This window comes from Candoia aspera, chromosome 3 (genome assembly GCF_035149785.1).
Source record: "Candoia aspera isolate rCanAsp1 chromosome 3, rCanAsp1.hap2, whole genome shotgun sequence".
Classification (NCBI taxonomy): Eukaryota; Metazoa; Chordata; class Lepidosauria; order Squamata; family Boidae; genus Candoia; species Candoia aspera.
The window spans coordinates 140,506,929-140,528,762 of NC_086155.1; the positions used below are offsets into that span (position 1 = coordinate 140,506,929).

The 21,834-nt window shown below is 39.0% G+C and overlaps 1 protein-coding gene across 1 annotated transcript in view; it reads left to right on the top strand.

The window, feature by feature from the left end:
* SYCP2L (synaptonemal complex protein 2 like) overlaps positions 1 to 20,011 on the top strand; it is a 38,355-nt gene extending 18,344 nt beyond the window's left edge. Inside the window, exons 19-36 of the mRNA XM_063299944.1 lie at positions 93 to 174; positions 347 to 458; positions 1,075 to 1,132; positions 2,283 to 2,344; positions 3,046 to 3,097; positions 3,843 to 3,892; positions 5,857 to 5,905; positions 11,387 to 11,546; positions 12,201 to 12,250; positions 13,589 to 13,715; positions 14,998 to 15,077; positions 15,270 to 15,339; positions 15,663 to 15,791; positions 17,087 to 17,211; positions 17,468 to 17,562; positions 19,096 to 19,195; positions 19,280 to 19,350; positions 19,924 to 20,011. Of these exons, the coding sequence (XP_063156014.1) occupies positions 93 to 174; positions 347 to 458; positions 1,075 to 1,132; positions 2,283 to 2,344; positions 3,046 to 3,097; positions 3,843 to 3,892; positions 5,857 to 5,905; positions 11,387 to 11,546; positions 12,201 to 12,250; positions 13,589 to 13,715; positions 14,998 to 15,077; positions 15,270 to 15,339; positions 15,663 to 15,791; positions 17,087 to 17,211; positions 17,468 to 17,562; positions 19,096 to 19,195; positions 19,280 to 19,350; positions 19,924 to 20,011 (1,560 nt within the window). The remainder of the gene's footprint in view (positions 1 to 92; positions 175 to 346; positions 459 to 1,074; positions 1,133 to 2,282; positions 2,345 to 3,045; positions 3,098 to 3,842; positions 3,893 to 5,856; positions 5,906 to 11,386; positions 11,547 to 12,200; positions 12,251 to 13,588; positions 13,716 to 14,997; positions 15,078 to 15,269; positions 15,340 to 15,662; positions 15,792 to 17,086; positions 17,212 to 17,467; positions 17,563 to 19,095; positions 19,196 to 19,279; positions 19,351 to 19,923) is intronic.
* Positions 20,012 to 21,834: the final 1,823 nt, after the last annotated feature.

The window sequence follows — 21,834 nt, forward strand, 5'->3', positions numbered from 1 at the left end:
TAAGAACTATTTCTCCCTAATTAAGGTTTATAAAAACTGTGTGGGTTAACAGCATTAATAATATGAATGGTGTTGATTATCCTCCTATCTAGAAGAAAATAATTATTCCTGCAGCAACTGTGGCAGATGGGGAGAAAGAGAGCCAACCACTGGAAAACAAAGATGGCAGTCAAGGTCAGAGTGGCTCTCCTGTTCTTTCCTGTGATTCTTAGTCACAAGGCTTACAGACACATTCAACTCAAAGAGACTTGCTTTAGTATTGTGCCCAGAAAGCCTGTTGAGTCTTATTTGACATAAAAATAAGTGCTTGTTATTTTTATCTGGAGTCTTTTTTATTAATTAAAAGCTTCCAGCAAGAAGTCTTCAGTTTCTCCATCATGCTCAGCGACATTGGCTGCTCCTCCATCTGCACCAAATACATTGAAAGCTTCTCAGCTGCAACCAAAGGATAAGGCTGAGTAAGTGTTCAAGCTGTACAAACCTCTCTGAAAAGAGAATTATGGAGAAATGTGCTAACTTTTGTAAATACCATAATCTAATGTATACCAGTGTCCTATTTATTTGACACTTCCTCTCCTTTTGGAAATGTTCCATGTAGTAGATCTAATAGCATCTTAAATTAAGGCTGGACAATCTGTGGGTTTATGGGACTCCCATTTTCCACTAATTTCTTCCAAGCATGACAGTGATCAGAAAAGTTATACTCCAGCACAATTTGGAAGGCTACAAATTTTGAAGTGCTCTGCAGATTCTTAATTGAGTTTTACACCTGAATGTATTTCTCAGTAACATAGAGGTTGTGGACGCTGGAGGATGTCCATGAAGCACTTCACTGCCCATAACTGAAATTTTGCACTAGAAGAGAAATGCTTAAATATTCCCATTGTGTGTTTCATGATACCCCAGAGCAGAGCTGTCCAGTGACACTTAAAGTGCTCCAAAGGCCTTTAGGGCAGGGAATAATGTTTGATAATATAAACAATTTTGCCACTTTAAAATTAAACTGATGCAGTTAGTTGTAGAGTCTTGACACTAAGGAATGACTTTTCTTCTGTTCCTTTCTATGACATGTAGTGAACCAGATGTGGAAGGGGAAGCTGATATCCAGGTTAGGGAAGCTCACCCCTTAGAGGTATGCTTAATTTGTATCTAGCGACAACAGCCTTTTCATCCTGGTGCTTTCCTGATGTGTTGAAAGTCAACTCCTGTAATTTTCAACTAACCATTGTAGGAATTCATACCCAACACTCAACAAAGTTGAGCAAGGGTGAATGCATCATGGTTGATTTGGTGAAAGTAATTTGCTTTCTTTGCTTTTTGCCTTTATTATTGATTTTAAATGGTAATTTCTTATTTGAAAAATAAGGTTGACTGAAACAGTGATGGCTTGGGCTTTGTGGGTGGTTGGTTAACAATAATGCTTGTCTAATAAGTCAACTACATTTATAGATATCTGATTCCCATCACTGCCAGGCTGAGGTGGCAAGGGGAGCAGCAAGGATGGAGGTGGAAATTTGCAACTAATTCGTGATTACTGACAAACTGGATGATAGATTAGGTAGTTCCAATAGAAGAGAATATATGCAGCTCAGGGCTGAACTGTAGAGTCCTTGGTGTTCTCTGAACTTGGTTGTTTGCTTGCAGACATTTCATTACCTGACTAGGTAACATCACCAGTGCGAGTGAGTGTGGGGTTTGCCACCAGTAGACACATAGAAATAAACCATATTTACACATACTCAAAAGAGACAATAAAATAGCTAAAGGAGAAACCAAAAGACCAGAACACATCCTTCCCAGCAGCCTACACTCAGATAAGCAGGGATCAACACCAGGCAAACCATCAGAGAACAATACCCTAATCAAGGAACTACCAAGAAGAAAACCACCACCCCACCAACAGTGGCAGGGCAAGCTATGATATATAAACAGGGAACAAACCCAACACTCACTTGCACTGATGTTACCTAGTCGAATAATGAAACATCTGCAAGCAAACAACCAAGCTCAGAGAGTAGCAAGGACTCCACAGATTAGGTAGTGAAATGAGAAGGAGGTGATACTGCCAATGGAGAGAGGCCACGGGGATAGAGCCTGTCAATTTGTTTCTTTCCTCTTCAGTTGAACTGATCCTGCAAAGAAGCTGCTTTTGCTACTAGGATACAAACTCAGGCTAAACAGTATCTCCAGGCCCCATTTATGGTGGTCTAAAATGTTTTGAAGCAAAATGGATTAAAGTGTTCTGAAAATTGTAAACATGTGCCTCTTTGTTTCTCTTCTAGGATGATACCCTAGAGAAGAAAAAACAAGCACGAGGTTCAAGTAAGCAAATGGTGGAAGCAAAGTAAGGAACTGTTTTTAAAGTTCTTTTAAATGGATGTATAAAAATACATGAAGTCAGGGTTTGATGTTCTTACCTTAAGTCTGAGATTTTCAGCACAGTTTTAGGGGAATAAATGTATTGTTAGGGAGGGTGAACTTTCATTCCTGTTAAAAATACACAGGACTGGTCTGTGAGAGGCTTTTATTGTCTTTAGTGTCACAAGGACACTTCAGAGGAGCCAGTATCATAATGCAGACCTTGAATGATGGATGGAAAGCTGTTAAGGAATAAGTCCTATATTAAAACAGGGGTGCACAATTTACAGCCCCCAAACTTTTTCAAAATAGCCACAGATGTAATTTGTAATCTGACAGAAGAGGGAGAGGATTAAATATATGGGGAGTAACTCTATCAAATCTAATTCAGTTAAAGTCACAGTTTGTTTTTGTGCTGGTCCATCAACTTTGTTATCCTGGCCCAGTCTACTCTTTAACAGAGCTCCCACCAAATCATTCAAGTCAAGTCTGAAAAGGATGATGCACTCCTGTCATAGAGGCCTCATCAGATTTTCTACATGCCTCTTTGAGTTGTTCTTTCTTTTTTTTGAGAAAGCCTATTCTATATATCCACAGTGTCCTTTATATGGCAAAAAATATAATCCAGTAACTTTAAAATTGGATTTGAGAATGATCAGTGGCTTATACAAGGCATTTGTTTTTCAGGATGGATGAATATGAATTTGAGTTTTCATCTGATCCAAGCACACACGAGATGGTAAAACCATCATTAAACAATTATTTCGGTGGGAAATGTTTACAGGCAAATAGATTGATTGACTGATTACATGCTATCAGGTTGGTGTGGACTCCTTTAACGACCCCATAGATAACTTTTCTCCAGAAGGATATATATTAACAATGGATAATATTAGTTGTATCCTTCATCTCCTCTGTCTCAAATATTTCTAGTAATTGTTAATGGTTTCAGTCATCTTAAATTCAGTTCTTACTTATTTTCCCACGGTGGCATAAATATTACATTAACAATAGTAAGTTAGTAAAGAGTTCATAATCAAGTTCTATTATAGCTTAGCAGACATCTCATTCTCCGCAGGATCTAGGTTTACCAAAGACTGTTTCAAGAACATATATGCATGCCTGGTTTTGTACCTAATTAACAATATGCTTGCAGTCTTGCTCAGAATGATGTCATTCACCAGCATTATTCCCATAGCTTTGGAAAACATTAATTTATTTGGTGGCAAGACTTGGACCATATCTTGGTAAGAATACACTTGGAATTGTTGAGAACAAATCCCACTGATATGAATATTTCAAAAACAAACATGACTTATTAGTTAACAACAGATTGCAATCAGGTTTGGCTGAGTTGTTTGTAAAGATCAAAGGCTTAGTGTTTGAAGAACAATATCACTTCTACTTTGTCTTACAAATCATTGTCCCGTTCTTCTCTTTTCTCAACTCATTTTGAAATAATTTTCATTTTGATTTGTTTTCAGGTCTCTGCAATGAAGCAAAAAATATTTGTCCGGAAGAACACTTTACACAAGTAGGGGAACCTTTCAGCATCCTATTAGTATAGAATTATAATGTGCATTAGGTAGCCAATGTGTTGGAAAGTCAAAGAGAAAGCGGTACAGGTAGTCCTTGTTCAGTGGCCCCAATTGGGACCAGCAACTCAATCATTAATGAAGTGGTCGCTCAGTGAAACTGCAACTCTGCTTATGATCTTACTTCAGCTTTCCTTTGCTTTATAGACCCGTGAAGGTCATAAATGCGAGGATTGGTCATAAAGTTACCTTTTCATCAATGTTGTAACTGAGAACGGTTGCTGTCTGAGGCAGTCGCTAAATGAGGACTACCAGTATCCTAAGAAAGGCAGAATGAATTCCCTCTCTTATATGCCCACAAAGCTTGTTTCAAAAACATTGGTAATTCCAAAACAGAGTTTACAAGGACTTGAAAGAAGACGATAGGAAGGGGAAGTTTGTAGTGTGAGTGAATGCCAGTTATGAAAACATTAGGCATTATTCTTAGTACTTTTTGATAATTCTCCCTCCTGGAGATACATATGTTAGTATTTCGGAGGTCTCTTAAGACCTGACTCTGTTCCCAGGCCTAGGGTTAGGGTGTCTCTGGAGACCTGTTGAGTCTTTCTTGCACATTGGGGAGTGCTTGTAATAGTCTGTGAGAATAACCTTGGGAGAGGGGGAGCCATGGCCTAGGCAACCAAGAGATATCTCAGCCCACAGAAGGAATGGGGAAGTGGGAAGTGTCTCAAAAGGGACCCTCCCTAGTTCTCTGGAAAGTAAAGGTGGGGAAGGGGAGAAGTACTTTCAGACTTGCAAAATTCTATTACTGTAACCTTACAATAAAGATAGTGTTAATACTCATGGTTTTGATTTCTTGTCTGGACTACATTGAAGGGCTGACTGTGTTGTTTTAGTCCAAGCAGTTACGTAGTTCTTAGTTGTGTTTTTAAGTTACATATTGGACATACAGGTAGTCGTCAGCCTACAGCCATTTGTTTAGCAACCATTTGAAGTTACAAAGGTGTTGAATAAATGGTGGTTACGACCAGTCCTTGGAGTTCTGAGTGTCCCAGCACCCCTGTGGTCACATGATTGCGATCTGGGCACTTGGCAACCGGTTTGCACTTAGAACTGGTTGCAGCACCCTGCAATCAAGTGATCACCATTTGCAACTTTCCCTGCTGGCTTCCCCAGAAAGTCAGTGGGGAAGCCAGCAGGGAAGGTCACAAGATGCTGGGTAAGTCCCCCCCTGCATACCCTCCCCAGCCACACCTCCCTTGCACCCGACCTGCGCCTCTCATGCACCCCCTTGCGCACCTGACCCATACCGTGCCTCTTGCACACGCCTTCACACTGCTGCACTCTCTCCCTGACCCTTGCTGTGCCTCTCTTGCACCCCTTGCTCACTCCCTCCCTGGGTGGGCCTGGGACTTGCAACTTCCTGCTGGCTTCCCCAGTGACTTTGGTTGTGGGAAGCCAGCAGAAAGTTGCCTCACCTGAAAACCGTGGGATTCGGTCAACAATGACAACCGGGATTGCAGGGATTGCTGTCACTAAGCAATGCATTTGTGCTTTATGACCGCATTGCTTAGTGATGGAAATTTCCATCCCAATTGCCATCGTAAGTCGAGGACTACCTGTATTATAAACCATGTAGAGTAGTTTTGGAATTGGGTGACCTTAAATCAAATCAAATCAATAAATAACTCAAACGTAAATATCATGTTTTTCTTCTGAAACTAGTTGCCAGGATAATTTGGGCTTTTGAGTCCTACTTGGCTAGATTATGTTAAAAAGGACATTTTAATCCCAACATAAACCATATTTAGCAGAAAAGTGCAGGTGGAAAATATACCCAGAGGAGTTTAGGAAATGCAGCCTTTATTTCCGGGGGCACTGACATATAGGACTTCGCAGAATAGTTTTAAATGTTTCTCTGTGGTCACTGTCTCTTTAATTCACAGTCTTATATTGCATGCAGGAGTCTTGAAAAGGGAAATGTGAAACTGAACAAACCTGACAGAAGTCTGGTAATGTCCAATTTTCATATTCATTATAGCCTCTATTATAGTTTATTATAGGCACTTCAGATACTCAAATGTTTGTGATTTCAGGGGTATAACTGCTAAATGCATCCTTCCTGGGTTTTTAAGACATTTGATCAGTTCTGCATAATATTATCTGGTTCTTGTGCCATGCGTGAAATGAGGACTTGATCTGTCATCTCCCACTTCCTATGCACTTCCTCTAATACTGTATCTTTGGTAAGCCTGGGTCAGTTTAAGTGCTTTGTTTTGCTTTTAAAAAAAGAACAGCCACTACCTAACACTGAAACTGGAGTGAAACTAATCTCTTTGGAGGAGAGGTGCCAGGGGTACATTTAGGAAGGGGTGTTCCAGTCTCCCTCAATTTAGTCCTCCAGATGAGTTGGAAGTACACCCTCTCCTAGTTTAGCAACCACAATCCGTTCCTTAAACTGGAAGTGAAATGGTCGCTAAGTGAAATCACATGAGAGAGAGAGAGAGAGAGAGGCTGCGAAGATCACTGGTTGCAGCCAACTCATTCAGATAAAGTTCTTTCTTTTGTGAAGTTATGCCAGTGTTACTCTCACTCTGGCGTGCATTGTTGCCAGGCGCACAAGATTTGGCTGTAAGTGCGCGCATTGGTCGGAAAATATTTTTTTAAAAAAATTACCAATGTATTTGTGAACGGTCGCTAAGCAAAGTAGCTGCTAAACAAGGAATGGCTGTAGAGTTTTCAGAATTCTGATATAGCAGCCACAGTAACTAGTCCAAGCACATCTAGAGGATGCCAGAATGGGGAAGACACTACAATTCCTTTCCCATTACATATTACCTACCAGATTTGTGCTGCTGCTGTTTATTCGTTTAGTCGCTTCCGACTCTTTGTGACTTCGTGGACCAGCCTATGCCAGAGCTTCCTGTCGGTCGTCAACACCCCCAGCTCCCACAGGGACGAGTCCGTCACCTCTAGAATATCATCCATCCATCTTGCCCTTGGTCGGCCCCTCTTCCTTCTGCCCTCCACTCTCCCTAGCATCAGCATCTTCTCCAGGGTGTCCTGTCTTCTCATTATGTGGCCAAAGTATTTCAGTTTTGCCTTTAATATCATTCCCTCAAGTGAGCAGTCTGGCTTTATTTCCTGGAGGATGGACTGGTTTGATCTTCTTGCAGTCCAAGGCACTCTCAGAATTTTCCTCCAACACCACAGTTCCAAAGCATCGATCTTCCTTCTCTCAGCCTTCCTTATGGTCCAGCTCTCGCAGCCATATGTTACTACGGGGAACACCATTGCTTTAACTATGCGGACCTTTTGTTGTCAGTGTGATGTCTATGCTCTTAACTATTTTATCGAGATTTATCATTGCTCTTCTCCCAAGGATTAAGCGTCTTCTGATTTCCTGACTGCAGTCAGCATCTGCAGTAATCTTCGCACCTAGAAATACAAGGTCTTTCACTGCTTCTACATTTTCTCCCTCTATTTGCCAGTTATCAATCAAGCTGGTTGCCATAATCTTGGTTTTTTTGAGGTTTAGCTGCAAGCCAGCTTTTGCACTTTCTTCTTTCACCTTCATCATAAGGCTTCTCAGTTCCTCTTCGCTTTCAGCCATCAAAGTGGTATCATCTGCGTATCTGAGATAGTTAATGTTTCTTCCAGCGATATTAACTCCAGCCTTGGATTCCTCAAGCCCAGCATGTCGCATGATGTGTTCTGCATACAAGTTGAATAGGTAGGGTGAGAGGATACAGCCCTGCCGTACTCCTTTCCCAATCTTAAACCAGTCTGTTGTTCTGTGGTCTGTTCTTACTGTTGCTACTTGGTCGTTATACAGATTCTTCAGGAGGCAGACAAGATGACTTGGTATCCCCATACCGCTAAGAACTTGCCACAATTTGTTGTGGTCCACACAGTCAAAGGCTTTAGAATGGTCAATAAAACAGAAATAGATGTTTTTCTGAAACTCCCTGGCTTTTTCCATTATCCAGCAGATATTGGCAATTTGGTCCCTAGTTCCTCTGCCTTTTCTAAACCCAGCTTGTACATCTGGCAATTCTCGCTCCATGAATTGCTGAAGTCTACCTTGCAGGATCTTGAGCATTGACTTACTGGCATGTGAAATGACTGCCACAGTTCGATAGTTTGAACATTCTTTAGTGTTTCCCTTTTTTGGTATGGGGATATAAGTTGATTTTTTCCAGTCTGATGGCCATTCTTGTGTTTTCCAAATTTGCTGGCATATAGCATGCATTACCTTGACAGCATCATCTTGCAAGATTTTGAACAGTTCAGCTGGGATGCCGTCGTCTCCTGCTGCCTTGTTATTAGCAATGCTTCTTAAGGCCCATTCAACCTCACTCTTCAGGATGTCTGGCTCTAGCTCACTGACCACACCGTCAAAGCTATCCCCAATATTGTTATCCTTCCTGTACAGATCTTCTGTATATTCTTGCCACCTTTTCTTGATCTCTTCTTCTGTTAGGTCCTTGCCATCTTTGTTTTTGATCATACCCATTTTTTGCCTGGAATTTACCTCCAATGTTTCTAATTTTCTGGGAGAGGTCTCTTGTCCTTCCTATTCTATTGTCTTGTTCTACTTCCATGCATTGCTTGTTTAAAAATAATTCCTTATCTCTTCTGGCTAACCTCTGTAATTTTGCATTTAATTGGGCATATCTCCCCCTATCACTGTTGCCTTTTGCTTTCCTTCTTTCTTGGGCTACTTCTAGTGTCTCAGCAGACAGCCATTTTGCCTTCTTGGTTTTCTATTTCTTTGGGATGTATTTTGTTGCCGCCTCCTGAACAATGTTGTGAACTCTGTTCTTCCGGGACCCTATCTACTAAATCCAGTCCCTTAAATCTATTCTTCATCTCCACTGCATATTCCTTAGGAATATTAGTGAGTTCATATCTAGCTGATCTGTGGGTCTTCCCTAATCTCTTTAGTCTGATCCTAAATTGTGCAAGAAGAAGTTCGTGATCTGAACTACAGTCAGCTCCAGGTCTTGTTTTTACCGACTGTATAGATGTCCGCCACCTTTGGCTGCAAAGGATGTAGTCAATCTGATTTCGGTGTTGTCCATCTGGTGAAGTCCATGTATAAAGCCGTCTCTTAGGTTGTTGGAAGAGAGTGTTTGTTATGCAGAGTGAGTTGTCTTGGCAAAATTCTATCAGCCTATGTCCTGCTTCGTTTTGTTCTCCCAGGCCATGCTTACCTGTAATTGCAGGTGTCATTTGACTGCCCACCTTAGCATTCCAATCTCCCGTGATGAAAATAACGTATCTTTTAGGTGTGTTGTCCAGTAGGTGCTGCAGATCCTTGTAGAACTGCTCTACTTCAGCTTCTTCAGCATCTGTGGTTGGGGCGTATATTTGGATCACTGTGATGTTAGATGGCTTGCCCTGAATTCGAATTGAGATCATTCTATTGTTTTTTGGATTGTATCCAAGCACTGCTTTAGCCACTTGACTATGAATTATGAAGGCTACTCCATTTCTTCTGTGGTCCTCTTGTCCACAGTAGTAGATCTGGTGGTCATTTGATGTGAAGTGGCCCATTCCAGTCCATTTAAGTTCACTGACGCCCAAAATGTCTATCTTTAATCTTGACATCTCACCAGTAACCACATCCAATTTGCCCTGGCTCATAGATCTTACATTCCAGGTTCCAATGGTGTGTTGATCCTTAGAACATCGGATTCGCCGTTCACCACCAGCACCGTCGGCCGCTAGCCGTCCTTTCGGCTTTGAGCTAGCTGCGTCATCACGTCTGGGGCTAGTTGAGCTCATCCTCTGTTCCTCCCCAGTAGCATTTTGACCATCTTCCGACCTGGGGGTCTCATCTTCCGATGGTATACCGACATATCTCTGGTTGTACTGATCCATTGAGTTTTCACGGCAAGAATACTGGGGTGGGTTGCCATTACCTTCCCCAGGGATCGCATTTAGTCTGACCTCTCTGTCATGACCTTCCCGTCTTGAGTGGCCCTTCACGGTTTAGCTCATGGCATCCCTGAGATGCTCAAGCTCCAGCACCACGACAAGGTAACGATCCTTTGCTGAAGACATTTGTGCTAGAATATAGAATTAGTCCAGGCTAGATTTGGGAGTAACGTTCAGAAACTTTCTCTAACTCATGGGCTGTCTCCCTCCCTTCCCTGAAATAACACTCAAGTCTCAAGATTTCTGATATCACAAGGGAGCTTCCAGGCCTGTTATCGATCAAATTAAGCTGGGCTTATGGATATAGGTGGAATCAAACAAGCTATGACATTAAATTCTGCCATAAATTACCTGACAGCACTTTCTTCACCAAGAGATAAAAACTTCTCTGTGTAGTTCCCTTTCCTCTCTGCCTGTCTGTTGGACTTACTGTCTTGCTCAGACCAGATCATCCTTGTACCTGCCAAATAAACCATGTGGCAACACCTGTTATCCCAAGGTCCACGGGGTTAGACTAACATATTTTCATTGTATCATGCTAAACTAATCAATAGAAGAAAAATACAAATATATACAAGAGCATTAAAAGAATCAGTAGAAGCTCAGGATTAATAAGTGTAGCTTTTTTAAAAAAGAAAGGAAAAAGATGGCACCCAGGAAGACTGATTGATTATTTGCCATCAAGTTGTTTTCAACTCCTAGTAACACATAGGTAGACCTTCTCCATGACTATCTATCCCAGGATCTATCCCAACCAGGAAGACCTGGCACATATTAACAGAACAGCTCTAAAAATGTGGAACATATTGCTTGAAATACTTTTTCTTTTCCTCTTTCTTGGGGGGGAAAAAAACTAATTCAAATCAAACAACATGTATCAGCACTCCATTGTTACAAATCAGGTATTTATTTCTTACTCTAATATTTGATGATAATTCTTTCAGCTGGTCCTCATGCCCCTAAAAATCCACAAGGCTTGATATCTTGATAGATTCCAAATACTGAGAATTATGGCCAGGATAATACCTGGGAGGCCCTGTGCCCAGGAAGGCTGCCCTAAGCCTAATGTAAGGAATTGAAGGAATGAAACAAGGAATGTGCAGACCCCTTCAGTTCATTAAAGTCTTGCCTACCTCTCAGTGTTGTTTGTTATTCAAGCAGGGGCTTTTCATCTGAAGCTGTGGTATGACTGAAGATCCTGTTTCGAGGATTTCATTGATATCCTTGCTTTGCCCTGTGATATCTGCTGATTGTACCTATTTGTAAGATCAGGTCAGAGTGCTTTGGGAGCGCTGGGTGTTGTATTTGTTTTGAGGATACACTGCCTAACATTCCACTTCTGGGTTGAAAAAGGGATTCCTAAACATTTTACGCAGTTTTTCCCCTCTTGGGGGAAATGTGATTGCAAAAGTAGGTAGATGAGGCCCTCGGTGGGTTAGCTCAGCAACATTGGCTTTAAAGCGATCAACGCGTTTAAATGCTGCTGGAGTGAAACTTTGTAATGGCAGTAGCTTTGGATGGCACTGACTATTGCCTGCATGTTTTTCCAGCCTTCTAACTACAAGAATCATCTCTTTTCTGAAAGTAATCCAGAGACTCTGAGCAATGGTGTGAGTGAAAAAAGCTGGATTCTTGATTCTCAGAAGAACTCATTGCCCAGAGTGGCAGACTACACTCGGAAAAAGCCAAGGGTCAAAAGCAAGTTAAAAGGTAAAAACGATTGGGAACCATTTTAAAATGGTTTAAAATGTTGCCAGAAGTAATTAGTTCAGTGGAACTTGTTTCCAAGCAACTGTTCATAGGATTAAACCAGAGCTTCTAAAGATCACTGCTCGTAATTCCTTTTAGCCAGATTTAGGCTTGCAGCATTGTTGTTGTAAGTGTGTGTTTATGCATGTGGGCAGATATATATACACACACACACACACACACACATACATGGCAGTATTACAGTATCATGGATTAATAATGATTTCAAAGTTTGTGTATTGCATATTAAGCTTTCACTTCTTGCTAGTGAAGTGAACAATAGATTGTTGTTAAGTTGATGTATTTTTTTTCTTTATCCTGTTTAGTGGATAAATACTCATTTAATGCTGCAAAATTAATAGATATTTTATATTGTTTTGTTGGAAGTTTTGTTTACTTTCCCCATCCCCCTAGAGTTGAATGTGTTAATCTAAATCGAATGTTTTCTAAAGTCTTCAAGAAAATTCAGATTTTCAGGTGTTGAATGTCAGAAGCTTTGCCTAATCTGTAAAAATTGGTTATGGGTATTACTTGCAGCTTGTTCCATTAGTAGGTGGTATATCTACATTATCTCTGCTCATAATTGAAAACTTTTGCTTATCTTTCCCTCCATAGTATTGCCGTTGTCTTCTCCAAGCAGTGGCAGTGATTATGGTGCAAAGAAAGTAAGGAAAATGGAATCGTGATTTTCTTTTTTTTCTTTTTCCTTTTTTTTCTGTGATGGATGTGGATGCCAGATGTACTGTATAGGATATGGGGAATTCTGTTTGGCATAATATCTTTACCCTTTTTTTAATGTTGCCCTGTCCTTATACTCTCTTTGTATGATGTTAGATTGCCGTGAACATAAGGAAAGGATGGGCAACTGCATTATTATGGATATCTTAGAAGAAAATCTTTTTAAAAAATCATGGAACTACTTTAAGATGCACATGATGCTTTGGTTAAGTGAGAGGCAACAAATAAAAGGAAACTGTTTTGGTGCCCTGCACTCTATTTCTTCTACTGAATTAACATTCCAATAGGCTGTCATTTGCTTCAAGAATTTAGCTGCATTGCCAACAAGCACTACTGTAGATCTTCTAAATTATATACATAGAGAGCAGTGAAGGTAAAGGAGGTAATTGCTCTAGCAGTAAAGATATTCTATCTTCCTATTATCTTCTTTGGCAATCTTGGCCTGTAAAAAGGGTTGGAAGCAGGCTAGGAAATCTAACACATTCTTCCTGGTTTAAAAGGCCTTTATATTTGGGATAAGTTATACCAGTCACTTTGTGAGGTTTGAAGCAAAAGTGCCAAGGTCTGTCAAGCCAGTCCCTGTTCAGCCTTGGGATCTTTGGGCTTATGGATATAGCTGGAATCAAACAAGCTATGAATGATAGTGCAGCCACTCCAGTAAGAGATCTTTTGGAGAGGCATCTTTGTTTGATTCGACATGTCCTTTCATAACAGGATTGGATTGAAAATTTGCCATGCTTTTTTTTAGTCCTAGCTTTTTAAAGGTGCTTTATGCCAGTTTTCTTATTTCTCTTATTTTATGTTACCGGGTCTCTTGAGTTGTTCGTAGAATTTTTAAAGATTTTTTTTAATGTTTAATTTGGGATATTTGATGCTCTTAACCCCCAACCTTCACTCCAAGCAATATTAAGAAACAAATGTAGTAATTTAGTAAGTCCATCTTCATTTCAATTTTATTCTTCAGCACATTCAGGCAAAGACAGTACTCAGGACCTTAGCTGTGGTTTTTACCAGACTTGGTTATAACCAAAGGGGGTTGGAGTTCATGTCCCTCAGAACAACTAGCTACAACAAACATCTACTATGTGGCATGCATGATATTAAGAGTTATTAGGTGAAAGTTTATTGAAATCCTACTGCAGAATAAATTAACTAGATTTTTTCATGTTGTTGAACTTTTAGGTCAATACTGTAATAACTGGAACAACTTTTATGAAGCAGTCTGTTGCTAGATTTTGCTTTGATGCTTTCGGTTTCTTCTCCAGGTAGAAAATTCAGCAGTGCCTAGGGACAAGGTACAGAGAAGAACAAAGCCAACCTCAGAGATGCATCAGCATACAACCGTTTGTCCAGTTCATGTTTGTTCAACTCCTTGTTCACATATTAGGCAAAGTACGTGGCTCCCTTCAACGTCCTTTGAACTCTGTTTGAATTTAAAACTTTATATTGCATTCTAGCAGTGTGGGCTTAATCACACTGTAATTGGCAGTTTAAACATCTGCTCCTTATATAGCTTGGGTTGCTTCATGATGAATGCAGGGTCAAATATAATTAGATCATACCCATCTAATACAGTTGTTGAATGTAACTCTGTGGGTACACATACACACATATACATATATGCATGCACACACAAAGCACACTATATCTTGGTAATCAGGATGACCTGCTGCTTATATATATGAAGTGTAATATTCTTCACTTATGGTGAAACACCATAATCATTTTGATACTTTTGTGCAGGGAACGTGGAGTCTGCCAGGGCTAAACATTGTTTAGATTGTAAAGAATATAAAGCTCAGTGAAATTAGACCCTGTTATCAAGGTTAAAATTTAAACACATAACACAGCAGGAAGCGGGATTGGGAGGGAGGAGAAAATCGAACTCGGACAAGTTTTTCATTTCAGAATATTGCAGAATTACCTTTCCAACAGGAACAGGGCAAACATGTCTCCTTTTGGTTCATGGATAAAAAATATGTGACCATTGCGAATGTACCTCTGTAACAGACAATAACAATACTGCCGGCTGCCAGCCAGACATGCAGTACACATCCCCATAAGAATGAAGTGTTGTTTAACTCATACACTGAGTCAGATACCCCAGCTGGTCCCTTTCCTGGAGATAAAAAATATTTGGTCCTTTTAAAACTAGGGGCAAAACTCAGGAAAGGGTGGCTGGATGGTCTGAGGCTGGGGAAGAATGGGATTCCTCACAGCTTCTGATTAAAGTTTGAAATGGAGGAAGAAGGGAAGTTCAGGGAAAAGGGAGCAGAAGATATTTGCCCCAGAGAATTCTATTTCTGTAGAAATAGGTAACATGTTTTAGCCAGGAACCTGTGCAGGTTCTTGATTTATTTGGTAAGCTGGTTCCAAGCCATTCAGAATCTCATCTAACTCTTCATTTGTGTCATACTGTTCATCTAGGTATGGGTATTTTTTCTGATTAATAGAAAGAAAAATACCTGTTGACATACAAAAGATAAAGTAGAATGTGGAGGTAAGATGCAGCTGAATTTTCCTTCAAGGACTTCAGCATGGTTGCTTTAAGTGCATATGTTATGTCATTAACATTACTTTTACACAAATATTTTTAATCATTAGCTGCTTGTAATACTGTTGAATAGAAAAGTAAGATAAACCCTTTTTTTTGTTTTGTTTTGTCTTGTTTTAGATGGCTTAGAGATGATGGATCCCACTTTCCCATTAAGCAACAATTCTTCACCCAGTGCATCAGATGTCAGAACGAGCAAGGTATAGATTTGGGAAACACATTTATATGTATACAAATATAATGCATAAATTATGTATTTTGTTTATTTGTGTTTATGAAATTATAAGATACCATATTATTATTATTATTATATTGTTCCCATTATACTACTATAAACGTTTTGAAATGTATTGCAATTCGGATATTTTTTTTCTTTTTTTAACTTTTTCTAGAAATACGAAGCTGCATCTAGTACTCTACTCCTGGAAGATAAAATCTCCAAATCTAAGAGGAAATTTTCAGGTAGAATAAGTGAAAGCAAAAGAAAATTGGATAAAGCTGAAAGACAGAAAACAATTCTATCACCAATGTTCTAGCTCTTTAGGGAGCAGGATGGTGGCGGTCCCCTCTGCTTTCTCTCCCATTTTACTTGTTTAGCCTAGACTGTGATAGGATAGTTTAATTATCAGCATTTAAAAGGCAATCTGTAGGGTCCAAATACAATGATGTGAACACAGCTTGCTTTAAATTGCAAGTCCCATCAGAATTCCAGTGGCACTTAATTCAGCAAAAGCATGAGGTTGTAAACTTCACACTAACTACCGGGAATGGATTTCTTTTCCTAGAGTGGTCAGCTGATCTCAGTAGAAAGCGCTCAAAACACATTGAAAGACTGCCCACTAATGAACTCAGCATAATGTTTGAACCAAGAAAACTCTTTACCTCCATAGAAATGGCAGAGGAGACACCAAAAGGTAATTACAGTAGTAACCTAGTGCCAACATTCTGTAAATGTTGGGAGAAAAATGTGTGATCTGAATGGAATTGCCTTCAGAATGGCTATAGTAATGAGTAATAAATTCCTTTTTCACTTGTGTCTTCTCCAAAGCGAAGACCTGTTTTGAGGGCATTCTGAGGATAAGTTTTTATTTCATTTTTAGCAGCTCCAATTTCTGCTACTGCTCTTTCTTTGTCTAAAGTCTGCATTTGGATTTCATCTATCCTGTTCTATTGTTGGTCTCCTTGAGCATTCCCTGAAAAGGTGGCTTAAGAGACAAAGTACATGGGTCATGCTCTTTATAATTGATACCTCGATTCTAAAAAAACAAACCTTTGTGTGATCTTAAGAGTTCGAACCATGGAGCAGTCCAGCTTTCTCCCTGTGCTCCAGTCTCCATAAACGTCTCCGGTCTATAGCTATTACACCTCCCCAGAATCAAAGCTTTTTAGGTGGTAAGGCTGAATCCTATTCATTTCCTTATGTTTATATAGCCATTCCACTTCTCTGCAGAGTTTGTAAGCCATTACAATTCAATCGAAAAATTAAATGAATTAAAACACCATGAAAGAACAGGTTATAAATTGAAATTTCCAGATGATAATGACGATGATTTAAAAAAACACTTTATTTAAAAGGTTTTTATGAGTAAGGTCTCCAGATTGCTAAAACGAGCATCAGGATGAGCTACTATAGCCTTTCTCAACCTTTTGACCCTGGAGGAACCCTTGAAATATTTTTCAGGCCTCAGGGAACCCCTGCACATTCAGGTTCAAATAATAGGCCAGAAGATACAAAATTATTCTATTCGTTTCATGTGTAGGCCTCTACTGTATGCACTAACAGTGTTCTTAAACTAAAAATAAAGAATGAAACGTCTTCAATGTGAAGTTGCCCAAATTTGAAATCATTTTTTAAATAAATCATGATCTCCCAGGAAACCCCTAGTGACCTCTCATGGAACCCTGGTTGAGAAACCCTGAGCTACCGTATAGCCACTGTAAACAAGGGGAGGAGGCAGTGTCTCTTGGAGCAAGTTTTACAACAAAAAGTGTAAACCTTTGGTAAGTCTGTATGAGAGAGGTTGTGTTTCAGATAATGGGTAATGTTTTTATTTGCAGAGGTTTCCCATCTTGTGCACTATGTCCACAAAGTTAAGGGTTTTCCTGTTTGTTCAAAAGGTTAAACACAAGGTTCGTATTTTCTTGACTACCCCTGGGCTGGTTATTGTTGTGAATTCCTCACTAGGAAAGCTGTGCTTCTTTCTTGCAGGCCCACATTTAAATGAATTTGAGAATGAAGTATTTGCCTCTAAAATACTTGGAGAAGAAATTGGTGACCCAGGAGTTATTGCTGCTTTTGAAAACTTTACAAGCGAATTGAAGAAAACATTTTGGGTAATTCTTGTTCCCTATAATTGGCAAGAAGTCATTTTTTTTGTACTGTGAACAACTTCTAGATAGGTTCACAAATATGCAAACAGACATTTTTTCTATTGCAAATCTCTTTATTTGCAACCAAATCTCTCTCCTTCTCTTTTCCTCTCCTTCCCTCTGTCTCTGTTTTATACTGTGCAGTTCGTACAGATAGTTTCGGGTTATTCTTCCTGCTACAAATATTCTGTCATTCTAATCTCCCAGTACTGTGACTTAGTTTAGATACAAGAGGATTGAGATTTACACACAAAAAATCTTGAAGGCACCTGAACAGAATATATCAGCCTTATTGAAACAGATCCATCAGAGCAGGTAGGTGGTACCCATCTTGTGTAATGTAAGTATGGTGATTTCTTTTGTTGATGGAAGTTCATGAAGATGGGGTTGCTTATGCATTTGTCAACATAGCTTATGGTTCATAAGATGAGGCTTCGGTCCTCACCTAGGAAGAACATACTTATTTTTGTGGCTAAGGAATAGTTAAGTGAAGAATGGGCAAAACAGCATAATGTATAAACTGCTTGCTTTTCATATTTCACCCCAAGACACTTCTTCCATTATGTGTCTTGCATTTGAAGTGCTACGATAAACAATTAAACCAGTTAGACAGGAAAACATGAATCTAACAATTTGATCATAGAAGGTAGTGCTTTGTCTTCCTATCCACATTGCATTTATATCTTGCTTTCAGCCCTGTCAACCAACACATCTGCAATGCTTCACATGTTTTCATATTAAATTGAAATAGGTAGAGTCGGTCCCATAATCTGCATCCCAGTTCAGTCAAGGCCAATCTACTGAGCATTTCCTACTGTCCTTTGATTCTATTAAAATTACAGGTTAGCATATGATCAATTATTCATAGTATAATTAACAGCAACATAAGCCTAGGTAAATTTTTCAAATATTCAAATGGACAAAAGAGTTTTGAAAGGGCTGAGAAAATAAAAATGCATGCCTTAGGGTTAAAAAATTTGAATTGAGGGGACTTAAACATTCTTTTGAGAGAAGATTGCATAACCATGGGGACCATCTTGTTTAAATAAATATTTCTGGTTAAGGAAGAACCTGGAGCAGTGTTTGAACAAAGATTTTAGCACAGGCCAGTTGATATCAAAAGACAGGCAAACCACAGTGGTGTTCACATTTATCCTTTGAAATTATTTCTATTTTTATGAAGTTTTTCTGGAGGTACTTTGGTGGTCTTGTAGGAGGCAGGCTAAATGGAATGTTGCTTCACCGTTTTAAAATTGTAGAAGGAAAAATACATCATTACCTTTTATGTAACTGCTTTATGCTTAGAGTAGATCCCTAATTGTTGAATTTTGAAAATATTCAGGTTTTTATTTCTTCACTGTCCAGTTTGCAGAGAGGAAGTTTATAGAGGATGTTCCAGATATATACAGTATTCTCTTTACTCAATACATTGGTTGTGTTCATTTGTGCCTTGCTGTTGCTTTGTGTGAACTGAGCATCAAAGTAGAATGTGTACAACCCTGCTCTTAGATTGTATGTTGTAAGGAAAAACAGGTAATTACAACAATCAATTGTTTAGGGAAATCTGTCCACAGGTGCTAGTTTTAGCAAGGCTTCCACAATAAAAAGCTTTGAAGGAAACCAAATCTCCCAAGATTATGGTTCACAAACAATTTATTAGATGCTATGTATGCTAGATTGGTTTACTCACCAACTGATTTCCAAACCAAGCAATGCAAAATTAGCTTATAAGACACTTGGCAGAAACTGGTGAAGTGAATAATGGCATTTAAGTTTTGTACCAGTATATAGCAATATCAAAATACATTTTGCTAATGAAATAAGTATATTTGACGTATCTACCTACAGATTGCATGAATTGGAAACCTTCCACAGGATTGTTGTTAAAGAACTTGCCAATCTTGAGAAGAGAACAGAGTTTCTCTCAAGCCTTGAGAAGGATACTGTGGTATGTTTGGTTATTCTCTCTCCATTATTTGTTAACTGATTTAATGCTTTGTCATCTGACTCACATTAAGAAAATTTGTTACAGGAATTTTGGACTAAACAATCCAACAAACTGAACAGTAAACTGAATGCTTTTTGCATTCATCAGATACAGAGGTATTTAATTTTCTCCTGTCTGTCCAAAAACCACCATTAACATTCTCTTTGCATACTTCTTCTCTGGAACGTGGGTTCAAAACATCTCTATCTCACCATTGCTGGAATGTTTTCACATGTTATAAATTGAAAGTTGCAAGCAAGTGAGAAACGGATGGTACTGCCTGCGCTTTCTTCTCCTATGTTGTTTTCAGCTTTCCTGAACAGTTTGAGTGAGGCAGTGCTTCTGTTTTAGGTATATATAATTTCCCAGTTAGGCATAGTCCATCATGTTGTACCCTGAATTGCAGATCCCGTATTGATCAGAGGCCTCCAATTACATTACCTCTGATATTTTGTCTGAATCATTCATATCTTACTTTTGGGATTAAAGGTGAAAGACCCTATCACATATTGCACAAATAACAGTGAAGTCATACTTAGATTGTAAAGTCTTTTTGTTTTAGGAAAAACAGCCCTAGTCCAGGCCTGCTGGATGAGTGAAGTGGGGACTGCATGTATAAACTTCACTTCTAAGCAGTTTTGTTTCCAATTTGCACATATCAATTGCTTCTGATTTGCCTTTTATTGCAGGTTACAGACTATGGAAACAGTGCTGGAAGACACAAGGGGCCTTGATGGAACAATTCACAATGTAAACATGTGTGTTATAATTCAGTAGGTTTGCAAACATTGCAAACCAAGTTTCAAACATGAAACTTGAGAAATGTAAGGATTAACAGATTTCAGTTGGGTATGCAGATAAATTTTTACCAAACATTTCATACAGAGATTAGTACCTGGGTCTCCCAGTTCCCTATATGAGCAATGTTCCCCAGTTTGACACTCACCAGATAGACATATTGTGGCTTTTTCTATATACTGGGTTGGTATAAAAATGGATAAATTGCATTTTAGCTCATGGTTAGTTTTATTCTCTGTTGCAAAATGTCAATATAAATTATGAAACAGCTTTCTTTCTTTCCCTACAGCATGGAAAAGCCACGGACCACAGGGAAGAGCAAAGCAAAGCTTCTGTTGGTGCTTCTAATTAATACAAGTTTCAGTTAAACTTAAATGTGAGCGTAAGCAACACTCATCAAATATCTCAATCACTTGAAAATACACTGGATGAATGTACTCAGTCTGTAACAGGAATTACAGCCATAAAATTTAAGTTTTTTTCTTGGCCACAAGGGGGTAGTACTGACTAGTTTTTGTGTTGGAAATAACAGAGAACCTGTGAGTCCTGTTTTGAACCACTGCAGTTATATTGAATTTTTTGCCTTATCCCAATAGCCTGTTGTAGTAGCAATGTTGCAAATACAATTAAATTCTGATTCCTCTTCCGAACTAGAAACAATTGCTTGGCTGTTTCCACCCATTTTTATGGTGGAGATTTTTACCAGCTTTCACTAAGGAATAATTAGGCATACACTATCTAGGCTGAAAAAGTCTGGATGACCACTAGATGGCAGCAAATGACAGGTTTTCTGTATCTAGTAATTGCCTCAATTTTGGTATCCTGATAGGAATTGTTAAAGCTCCAGTTCATTTCAGCCTGTTTTGAGTGCCCAAGACATTCTTCTGAATCATTCCTCCATGAACTTTAAACATAACTCTGCATTTCACTTTACAAGAGTGTGAATCCTTTATTTCCACATGTTCACCATAATTCAGGGGAAAATAACTTGGCAAATGTTTTGTGAGTGTTGCAAATCAACACGGTATCACTGCAGTATGTTGGCTGAGGCTGTTTTAATCATACAAGCCAAACAGCGTAGAAGAGACTCATGTTAAAAGTGTATCTCTAAAGGAAACTCACAGCACAGGCAAAGATTATTTTCTGCTTCTGTTTGAAAGAATATGGCTGTCTCAATAAAATGTGGTACAGGTTTTCATGGGTTGAAGAAACTAATTGAAAGTTAACAATTAATGAAAAATTTGCCAGTTAGAGTCTTTGAAGCTATTTCACATGGACAAAAAGAGAAGACTTTAAAATGTGTTGCTGTAAAACATCATTTATTTTCAATGGTCAGTGTTTACAAGAAAATAACTTTTTAAGTCATAATCTTGGTTTTGATTCAAAATAGCAGCATTTTGACTGGTTTTTCTGCATTCAGTGACTACCTGAATATAGTTTATCCAAGTGGTTTTAAATGTTAACATGGTACATTTTTTCAGCCCTTTGAAAGCTAAGCCTTAATTATTAAGGCAATGTTAGTTTTTTTTTTTTTGAAACTAGAGGTAAGACAATCCTTACATAATTTACTATCTCTAATATTCACTGACCTGTGAAAAGATTTCTAAAAGAATCCCTTCAATGACTCATGAATATTGTTTGTGATGGTTTTTCCCCACCACAAAGATTTGCAGACTTACTTTGATTAAAAACCCTTCCTCAATCTGTTACCTTCACTGAATGTGAGTTTCAATTCTCAGCACTCCCAGCCAGTCAGGTCATGCAGACTGGAGTGCTAGAGGTTACAGTCCAATGCATCTGAT